The 10,948-nt window shown below is 40.6% G+C and overlaps 1 protein-coding gene and 1 long non-coding RNA gene across 6 annotated transcripts in view; one reads left to right on the top strand and one right to left on the bottom strand.

The window, feature by feature from the left end:
- The window catches only part of ephb2b (eph receptor B2b), a 138,819-nt gene extending 128,349 nt beyond the window's left edge, over nucleotides 1-10,470 (top strand). For 4 of the 5 annotated variants that reach the window (XM_031302012.2, XM_031302014.2, XM_031302013.2 and 1 more), the window contains exons 12-16: nucleotides 3,348-3,563; nucleotides 3,953-4,102; nucleotides 6,687-6,880; nucleotides 7,771-7,926; nucleotides 9,124-10,470. In XM_031302012.2, coding sequence (XP_031157872.1) covers nucleotides 3,348-3,563; nucleotides 3,953-4,102; nucleotides 6,687-6,880; nucleotides 7,771-7,926; nucleotides 9,124-9,232 — 825 coding nt within the window. In that variant the 3' untranslated portion in view covers nucleotides 9,233-10,470. Of the gene's footprint in view, nucleotides 1-3,347; nucleotides 3,564-3,952; nucleotides 4,103-6,686; nucleotides 6,881-7,770; nucleotides 7,931-9,123 lie in introns of those variants that run through there. The other variant, XM_036002118.1, reaches the window with a different exon arrangement.
- LOC118495259 lies at nucleotides 9,577-10,643 on the bottom strand. Its single transcript, XR_004897600.1, has 2 exons — nucleotides 10,515-10,643; nucleotides 9,577-9,930 (listed from the first exon to the last, which is right to left on the bottom strand). It is a non-coding gene; the product is annotated as an uncharacterized LOC118495259 (long non-coding RNA).
- Between the last annotated feature and the right edge of the window lie 305 nt (nucleotides 10,644-10,948).

Genomic DNA, 10,948 nt, shown 5'->3' on the forward strand with positions numbered 1-10,948 from the left:
AAGATCAGCTTGACGTGAGGAGAAGCATCCGCTCGGCTAATGAGCAGCAGAGTGTTTGAAAGAGAAATAGGCTAGTGGAGCTAGCGGTCATGCAGACTGTCAACGTGGCTGTGCTCGGGGCCCTGTTCGCCGGCCCCTTTCACTCCCGTCTCTTGGCCTTTTCTGTCTGCCCCGCACCCGTCCCTCAGCTCCCATGCTCCATTCTCTGGAATCCTCTGTTCTCCGGGTGTCGTGGTGGGTGGTGGGGAGAGTGCAGGTGTGCACAGTTGGAAAGCACAGCTGCACCACTGCTCCAGACGCTCCACATGCATGAGGCCAAAGCCCTCACCAAACCGTGGAGGGGAACAGCTGTAGACAGCCAGCCAGACCGAGCTTAGCCCTGCCGAGGCCAGATGAGCCCAACCCAAACCTGGCTGCTAGTGTCCTGCAGGGCCTCTTCACAGAAACTAATACTATAAAGTAGCCTTTCTACTTTAGCCACATGTGGGTTGGGTTACAAGTAGACATGATAAAATAAAATGATTATAATTTCACTAAAAGGAGTGAAGTGGGAGACGTTTTGTATTATTAGTGGCCCATTTTGTTAATAGGAGCTGCATAAATGAGTTCTGAAAGAATAACTGTACAAGAGAGAAAGTCATCAAATGTATTATCAATTTAATATTGTATCTCAAAGCCACTGTGTGAAGAGTTTTAAATGTGATTATGGCATTGTTCAAATTCTGATAGCATAATCGTTTGCTTGTACAAAAATGAGACAATCCCTGTCTGTGTTGCTTTCAGCCCCAACACTAAAGCGTTCAGTAGACTCGCCGTTCCAGACCTAAAGCAAGACAGTGTGATGTCATGGGAGCGCCATAACTGTCTATACTTGCGCGTGGTGGTCGCGACACTAGTTGCAGTCTTTTCCTGAACAGAGGTGGCGCTAGTGAGGAAAGGCTACCGACTTTGCTATTTCTACGGACTAGAAGAAGAAAAAAAAGGTAAACAACGGCAGAACTGGCAGCAGCATTGACGTCAATGCCTTGATTTGATTCGATGACCTACTTCGTCGGATCAAGCCTTTCATTCACCATAAAATAACTCCTCTTAACCCATTAAGTTTACAAGAGAGACTTAAAAATAGAGTGGTGCACCATGTAAATCCTGGCACGCCAGAGAGATCTACGTCATTTTGACGTCACATTGGCGCGTGATAGGTCGGGAACGGCGACTGTAAAGAGGCCTTAATGCAGCACACTAACAAGTCCACTATGTTTTTCTGTCTTTGACTGAAATTAGAGTATTGAATTGTATGCACATACAGTATTGTCAGGCGCCCCTGAATTTCCAGTAGCACCTCCTCTTTAAGGTATTGTAACACAATATCACTACTGTTATAGTTTTTTTTTCAATTGCTTAAGCACTATTTTGAAAACAAGGACCGGCTTTTCAAAACACGACACACAATTAGCACAACCACGCACCCAATTAGCAGAACATCTCTTCTCATCTCTAGACCCTTTGCAAAATGAAACACTCTTGCAAAAACTATACACTAATTTTTTAAAACCATATTTTGTTCCCATATGAAACACACATGTTTCATATGACTTAATTCTGTTTGAACCAGTTACACACTGCTGTTGCTAACCTTAAACACTTTTAGCAATTCTACTTCTCAGTGATTAGAGTACTGTAAATGAAGTACACAGAGAAAGTCCAAATATACAATAAGTTCACCAAACACTACACAAGACCAATGCTGCAGACTGAGGAAAATATAATGTATTTCTCTCCATATACCCAAATCAGTTAACATGTCAATATGGAGAATCACAACAAAACAGTTTAACAAAACAAACCAGTTTTCATGCTACTACAGTGGCATACATAGCACTGTTAGCTCAGGAAACAACAGACAAACAACAACAAACTGAAAAAAAAAACTGAAAATACAGTACAGAAAATACTAGACTTACCTGCTGCATTTTTATAGTGCCTAAACCTCATTGGTATGTCTACAATTAAGCAATCGTGTGTTTGCACACCTGATGGCTGTGTTTCACAGATTGGCTCGTAGGTGTGGTCATTTGACAGTCAGTGCTTTGGAATTGCAAGGAAGTGACATCATGATATTGATATACTTCTGTGTCTAATGTATACAAGTGTGTTTAGCAAATCACTGTGTGTATTGTTTTGCAAGAAGTGTGAGGCTGACATTGTCAAGGTAAACTTTATTATCCCACAAGGGGAAATTCATGTGGTCATTCATTACGCATCCTTGTCACAACATATTCTCTAAACATATAGACACCACAGACAAGCCAATAAGCATGTATAGAGAAGAGAATAACAATACTACAGAAATGACAATGACAGAAATCAACAATAACAATACAAAAAAAATAAACAATACTACAAAAGAGACAAAGACAATCCGACATCTGACATTTACGATACAAAAAGAAAAAGACTATAAAATTATCATCAGGTAGCTAAACATTTTAAAAATAATAAAAAAATATTTACATTGTGCTTATAGTGGTGCACATCTGGGCCAATGTTTTGCTCCTTGAGTGTAAGGTTTTGATAATTGTGTAATACTTTTGATTTCAGTATGTAAGCAATCGGAAAAAACTGTAAATACTCACCAAGTGCAATATTTTAAAGTTTAAAAATGTAATGATGCATTTGAATGTTTGCTTACTCTTTAAAATCATCCATAAGGCTGATGCTTCTTCTTTAAAAGAAATGTATTACGCTCATCGGTCAGCCACTAGAGGAGAGTGCTGTATTCCCAATCGCAACACTTCATTTGGCAAATTATCCTTTTCTTTTATGGCCATAAGTCTCTCCCAACACACCTTATTACATGCACACATCCTCAAACCTTTTCATGCTTGACAAAAAGCTGGATATTGTCACAACAAACTTACACATTTATTTATGAAGTGTGTGTGTGTGTGTGTGTGTGTGTGTGTGTGTGTGTGTGTGTGTGTGTGTAATAGGAGGGGTTAGGATTTTGATTGCATAGCTTGTTGGGAAGAGGTGGGGGGACTGGTTTTAGGGATGTGGGAATGATTGAGCCCATGATAAATGTATTGATGCAACTTTATCACATGTGTATTATTGTAAATTAGGTGTGAATGTGTTTGTAAAATTGTATATTCAGATGTTTTGTACTTCACTTGCATTTAATATTTATTGTTTTACCTACCTGCCCAGGGACTAAGGGCGGAAAATAGCAATTGTGCTACAATTTGGTACAATGCATCTCTCCTTGTTCATATATAAGGTTAATGTTTAATTGTGCATTGTCCCTGTTTAAATAAAATGACATCACATTACATATTTCTGTTTTACAGCAAAACGATGGGCAGTTTACTGTGATCCAGCTGGTTGGTATGCTACGCGGCATCGCCTCAGGCATGAAATACCTGGCCGACATGAACTATGTGCACCGCGACCTCGCTGCCCGGAACATCCTGGTCAACAGCAACCTTGTGTGCAAGGTGTCGGACTTCGGCCTCTCGCGCTTCCTGGAGGATGATACATCAGACCCCACCTACACTAGTGCTCTGGTGAGAAACATCCTTGCCTTCTCAAATACACTTTTCTAATTATGTTGTGAATGAGAAGTTCTATTACCTGCCCTGATTGAGAATCCTGTTCATCCAGCGCTGCCATTTGGTTTTATTTAACCCAGGTCTGACATACACTGCACTGCACTCCCACACTGCTCTCCCTACCGATACAAAACATCATCCCTTCACCTGTCCTTTCCTTTCTCCTTCCCCACTATTTAATGTAGCACACTTTACTCCCAGGGGTTTTGTTATATCCACGTCCCAGTTTGGATTACCGTCAGCATTGTTGCCGTGAACGGTGTCTCTCTCCGGAGCCAGGACACTGTGACGGTCGGGTTTCGGTGTCGCTTCCCTCGCTGAGGTTGTACTCTTTGTGTTTGCAGGGAGGGAAGATTCCTATCCGATGGACTGCACCCGAAGCTATCCAGTACAGGAAGTTCACCTCTGCCAGTGATGTGTGGAGCTACGGGATCGTCATGTGGGAAGTCATGTCCTACGGAGAGAGGCCTTACTGGGACATGACCAATCAAGATGTATGTATTTAACTTCCCCATGGTCATTTTTTATATACTTTAGTCAAATTTCCCCCTTAAACATTTTTTACTACACACATACATGTATCTGCTTCCTTTCATTACAGCCTCAGACCCCTCAGAGATACATTTTGTCATTATATCTGCTTTCCCACAGCTAAACAGCAGCTTTCACTCATGGGTTTTATATGAAAATTCCCCCACACTCACCACAGAGGCATAATCAGATCATTTGAAATGCACGGCAGTGCTCAGTGGACAATTTCTGCTCTTGACTGGAGCCTCCATTTCCTATCTCCCCCTGGGTAGCGGAGGAGAGAGCAAATTATGGGGAGAGAGATAATGAAAATAGTTTCAAATTGAAAGTGAGAACACTAATGTGCTAAGAGGGACTGAGGACCTCAACGGTTATCTTATTAGCAGCTCCAGATAGTGTTTCTGCTCCATCGGGGTCCTCATTTGGAGGTCTTATGAACGAGATTAATCTGAGTCTGAACTGCAGCTCCTTTAATGGCCCTGGTAATGAGCAGGGGATTGTGCGTCCTCGTCACAAGTGTCCTCCGGGTTGTTTCACTCTGTTAACCGTGCATCACCTCTTTGTGCCCCCCGACCAACCACTTCACCGGCCCAAGCCAGATGAATCTTTAATGTGGCTTTGCAGAGAGAGAGAGAGGGAGAGGGAGAGAGAGAAAGAGATAGAGGGGTGGGGGAGGCATTAAATACTTTGTAAAGGCCAGAGATGGGGTCACTGCTGGCAGAAATGTGAAGTTAGTGGAATAAGGTTTATGTTCTTAATGACCTAACTGGTGTTTAACAACTCTTCACATGGAGAACTAATGTGGTGATTTGTGCACAAATATATATACATTTACATGTGCTTAAGTAATAACTATAATTGAACAGTTTGGACTCGGAGGCAGTAACACACAGTTAATGACTGCAGCAGTTGTTTTTACCACATGGTGAGAGGCACAGATGCTCTTGTTTTTTGCTCCTCAGAAGAGAGAGGACCACAATGGAAATCAGCCTTCGGACTTTATTGTGTATTTTAACCTTGATGATTTTTTATGTCATTCATGTGTTATATGTGGTTCTTTTTTAAATCATCAAATTCAAATTAAAAGAGAGCATCAGTGCCAATGTTTACTTCATATTAGGCACAAATGTTGTCAACGTCACTTAAATTGGGGGTTTTATCCAAAACACTGCATATAAAAGCTAGCATAGTATATTTATTATATACTCGTATCTTCTATACAACATGAGAGGATGTTTATCAATTGGACCATATCAATGGTGGAAAGTAACTCAGTACCTGTATTCAAGTACTGTATATATGTGTGGAGTTTACAGTACTTGTACTTTACTTTAGTATTCCTATTTTATGCTACTTTATTCTTCTACTCCATTACATTTCAGAGGGTAATGGTCAAGTTAAGATTATAAGCTTATAATATCAATATATAGTTAAAAGATTAAACCAGTGGTTCTCAATCTTTGCGGTTTGTGATCTGTTAATATGAAAAGAATGAAAAAATGAGTAGTATCTACTTGGGGCCCCTTGTTGGGTTTCAGATGTCTGAGTTGTTAGGAGCTCCACCAAAGAGACATTTCCCCTTTAAACTTCTCAGGCGGTTCCATTCGAATAAAATAAAAGTATTCTATATCTTATAAAAAAGCAGAGCTTAAAGAAAAGTCTGATTAAATCAATAACAGAACTTTTTTATTCTCTTTTCTTTCCTACCACATTGATCGTCTCACGACCCCTTTGATTTAGCTTGTGAGCCTTTGGAGTAACCAAACTGTATATACAGTTAAAGCTATGGTGGGGCATGATGGACTCTTCAGAAGAATTATCTTCACTTGAGTTTCTGGCCGGGAAAGTCGCCGGACACCACAATCTTACTCTTACTCTTCCATACTGTGAAATACAGAGAGAGTTGTGTGGAGCTGATAGTCTTATTTAACTTTGTAGCAACTCATTTGGCAATGGCTTGAATGTAACGGACGTTCATTAATATCAAAAAGTTACGCACTGAAGCTTTAAAACTAGTGCCACCTCAACCAGCTAGAACAGCAAAATGCTACTTACACACTGATACAAAACTATTAACAATCTAATAATGTCATTATAATAATATATCAGGCACAAGGGCAATTTTTGGGCATAACAAGTACTTTTACTTTTGATCTTTTAAGTACATGTTGTATGAATGAATGAATGGTTTATTTTTGTGTGATACGGCCCATCCATTATAGGATTATTCAGACACATTTTAAATAAAAACTTTCCTAGTGCTGACACAAATCAAAATATGTACATATAGGGTACAAGTATAAAATGTGCAATTCAACAAAAAGTTGACATTTCAACATAAATGCTGTAAAAGCTGTTGTACTTTTATTTAAGTAGGATTTTGAGTGCAGGACTTTTACTTGTATTGGTACTTTTACTTACACGTAAAAGTAAAGGATATGAATACTTCTTCTGCCACTGGATCGTCCACTCTCTCCTCTCCATCAATCGGTCTCCTCTTTATAGAGCCTCATAGCAACCCTTAGAGATCTCTGTCTCCCCCTGCAGGTCATCAATGCCATAGAGCAGGACTACCGGCTGCCCCCACCCATGGACTGTCCCAGCGCGCTGCACCAGCTCATGCTAGACTGCTGGCAGAAGGACCGCAACAACCGGCCCAAGTTCAGTCAGATCGTCAACAACCTTGACAAGATGATCCGCAATCCCAACACGCTGAAGGCCATGACCCCGTTATCTTCAGGGTGAGCGGCAGGAAGGCTGTTTATCAAATTAGTTTGAAGTTATTTACTCTTGTCCGCATTGTCTGTCAGTAATACTCGCAGTCATAACATATGGTGCAGACTAGTGTTTAAATGGGTGTTTGTCTCTTTTTCCCTGCTCGGCCCTTCAATCTCTGTGCGGGATCTGCATGTGTGTTTTATCTCGTCTCTGTAGGCATCCCACAAGACAGGCCTCTGGTTTGAGCATCATTTCCCATTGATGTGGATAATATCTTGAACAATGTAATGCTTCTGATATTCTCTAAATGTAAAGGCTTTTCTCTTCCTGACAGGAAATTCATGCTTCTGCCAAAGTGCCATCAATGGCACAGTTGACTTGTTTTTTTTTCACACACAGTGTCTCTTGTTTCTCCTGGCGCCGAGTGGTTATGTAAATTAAAGCCTTTCGGTTTGATAGATCAAATCCTACCCACGAATGCTTCAGGCGAAACCTGGATTGAAGCACTTTTGCATTTTTCAAAACAAAACATTTCGAAGTGTTTCTGCTCTGGGTGTTAGTTTCTTTTGAGAGTGAAAGGTCTTTTCTGATTTCCATTATCCCTGTCTGTACATTCATTTGTGGTGTCATGCAGGACCAAGGGCCAGATTTTCCAAATATACTGAGGGGATATATTGGCTCCTTGAAGCCTATCACTTCATTTGGAAAATACACTTCATGAGGAATCAATTTGGAAAATATTGGTTCATGTATAAGGCCAGTGGGATCCTCTTAAGTTCTGTCTAGCCTTTTGAAAATGTAATGTAATAATTCATGTTTGAATCATATGCAGGTGGTCTGCGCTGTCTATGATTTTAGGAGTGCCAGTTTGTATTATCATTATTCTTAACGGCTCCCGCTTGTGTGTCCTCAGTGTTCATCTCCCTCTCCTGGACCGCAGCATCCCAGACTTCTCCAGCTTCAGCACTGTGGACGAGTGGCTGGATGCCATCAAGATGGGCCAGTACAAAGACAATTTTGCCAGCGCTGACTTTTCTACATTTGATGTGGTGTCCCAGATGACCATGGAGTAAGTGCTGATGATTCCTGCTGTTCTGGGTCTGAGAAGCATAAGGAAAACAAGCGCATAAAACGGGTTTGCCTAGTCTCATATATGCTTAAAACCTGAACCAGCACCAGACTCTGCCTCTGGCCTGTTATAAAATATGCTTGCTACACTGCATGTAATTAGCAGATCGTAATACTGCAGTTGCAAGGCTGAACAGTGGGCACAATAGCTCAGAAGCCATAACAACGCCCTATATTCCCTGCCATGTGTCTAGCAGGCCTCTCTTTGACTTTAGTGTGAGGATTGAGAGGAAACATCATAATATGGGGTTAGTTGGCCAAAGTATTGTGAGAGAAAGCCTCCTTTCACACAAGATATAATCATGTTGCCACCTGTAGGAAAAAACAGATAAACATAATTTCCTGTCGATGGTTAACAGTATCACGAGCCAGAGATTAACCCACCGAGATGTCGAGCTTCGATTCTTTGAAGACAACAGATGGAAATGTGTAATCCAATAAGCGTGATTACTTTCATGGTTCAGAATTAGGAGAGAAGAATTAAATTTTCTAAAGGATAAGAAACTGTTGCTGAGCTGATGCCCCTGCCTCCATACAGAGTGGATTTGGCTGTTTATTTTGGTATTTTTTTAATATAACATGACTACTGCAGTGCCTATTGTGTCTACGATAGACTGGAGTCCATGAGATGTTGTGAATGTGCAATTCTTAGCATTTGTTTTGGTGGTATGAGATGGCTGGGGTTTACCGCATGAGTCAGTAGACAGACAAATACACTAAACTGGCATCCAAAACATTTTTCTGTGATTATATAAGCTTTCTAGCCTCAAAGATGGATGAACACACAGCTGTTTCATGTCTGTTACTTTACTGTCATCTTGGTTTTCATGTATGTTTTTTTTTTCAGCTGTTCTCTGCTAGCCTTTCTGTCATGCCTCCATTATGTTATGTTGTTGACAGACATGAATAGATAGCTAGATAGATAGATAGATAGATAGATAGATAGATAGATAGATAGATAGATAGATAGATAGATAGATAGATAGATATATTCATAGACAGATAGATTCATAGACATATAGATTCATAGACAGATAGATACATAGATTCATAGATAGATAGATAATGTACAGTAGATATATTCTGCAGTGTTTATAGTCTGTGGTAACATAATCCTGACATCTGTCTCTCGGCACAGTGACATCCTGAGGGTTGGTGTGACGTTAGCAGGCCATCAAAAGAAGATCCTCAACAGCGTCCAGATGATGCGGGCACAGATGAACCAGATCCAGTCGGTGGAGGTTTGACCCCTCCCGAGTGGAGCAGAGAGGGGGGAAAAAGGCGGTTGGGATACGGCTCTGGGTGCGGAGGATGGAGTGGATGTTTTTTTCGCGTTGTGTGTGTCTGGTCTTCCCACCAGGCTACCATTCATCCCCCGTTCCCCTCTCCAGTTCCCTCTTATCTCCTGACCCTTACTCTCCATCCATCTTCGGGATCAGCTGTGGAGAGATGTGGAAAACAAAGGTCCATGTGATGAGGCATCAGAGGGCCCACAGCCAACCCGTCTTTGGAGCCAGGAACATGGTGACCAGCAACACGTTTTTTCAATCTTCCACCAATTTTCATTTGATGTTGAACTTCTTCTTTTTTCTTTTTTTTTTTTGGTTTGTTTCTTCTGATCATTTTGTAAAGAATTTTTTAAAGGAAAAAAAAAAAAGAAAACCTGAGAAAAGGCAAGGAGTTTATCTAAATTTATAGATGATATAAGCGTGTACACTAGACAAACTGAGTAGGAAAGCTACCCTTTAAAAGGGCAAAAATAAAAAAAATAAAAATAAATAAGAAGAGTTAAGGAGACGAGGCCATCCTCAACAATGTGTGGATATTGTCCTTACATCTTCTTAATTTTGGACATCGTGAGGAGTCACAGAGTTCTCTGTGGCCTTCTGAAAGGCAAATCGCAGAGGAGACTGAGGGACCCGACGCGCACTCCCAACTGTTTACCCTGGAGAGAAAATACATTTTAAAAAAAAACATGAAATGGACAACGTTTGATAACACGTGACTGATGTCAAAACACATTCATTCAGACTGACAATTCACACAGTGAAATCAACACTAAAGAAAAAGAACAAAAATACATAGTTTTTTTCTCATTGCAAGTAATTTTCTATATTGTGTGACATTTTGTGATGAAGAATTCCGTCTCACCATGCTTCCTCTCACTATAGACAAAATGACAATTTTTTTTTTTTTTCTTTCACAGTGAAATATTCACAGCCTGCCAAATAGAACTCTTCCCTTTTTGCACCCCAATCATGATCCTGTACTGTACATATCTGATGCACTTGACCTGCCGTAACGCGAGGACTCAGAAACAGACAGTTGTAACGGATCAGTTTAGAAGCAGAAAGAGCTGACCACAGGGAACATTTAAGTTGTTGTCACCGTCACTTTCTTTCCTTATTTTGTGGGGGGAAAAAATAGCTTGTGAAGAAAAAAAAAAAAACCCAATAACAAACCAACGTCCTACATAGATTCACACTAAAAGAAACAGGTTTGACTGTTTACAACGGAGTCCACACATACATACAGTATGTCCTGTAATAGCATCCTCCTTCCTCTCCAGTGTCGTCTGTGCACACAGTATGTGCACACGTCGCACACACATACCACGTGCACAAAGAAGCAGTAGCTCCCGAAGCGTCGGGACTCGTGTTTGATAGCATGCTGAGTGAGTGGTTCATTTAACAGTGCTTTGATTTGCTGCAATTACTAGAACTCTGTTTGGTAAGAGCTTGGATTTGACACACTTTACAGAGTATAATGTGACTGCATTATATTCAGTATTTCTTCTTCTTCTTCCAGTTTTCCCTTTGAAAATACTTATGTTTAAAGTATTAAAGTTTTGATACCACATATGGTTATTTCACACACACACACACACACACACACACACACACACACACACACACACACACACAGAGTCATGAATAGACTTTGCAATCAGGCGTTTGTTGAAT

This window comes from Sander lucioperca, chromosome 6, assembly GCF_008315115.2.
Source record: "Sander lucioperca isolate FBNREF2018 chromosome 6, SLUC_FBN_1.2, whole genome shotgun sequence".
Classification (NCBI taxonomy): Eukaryota; Metazoa; Chordata; class Actinopteri; order Perciformes; family Percidae; genus Sander; species Sander lucioperca.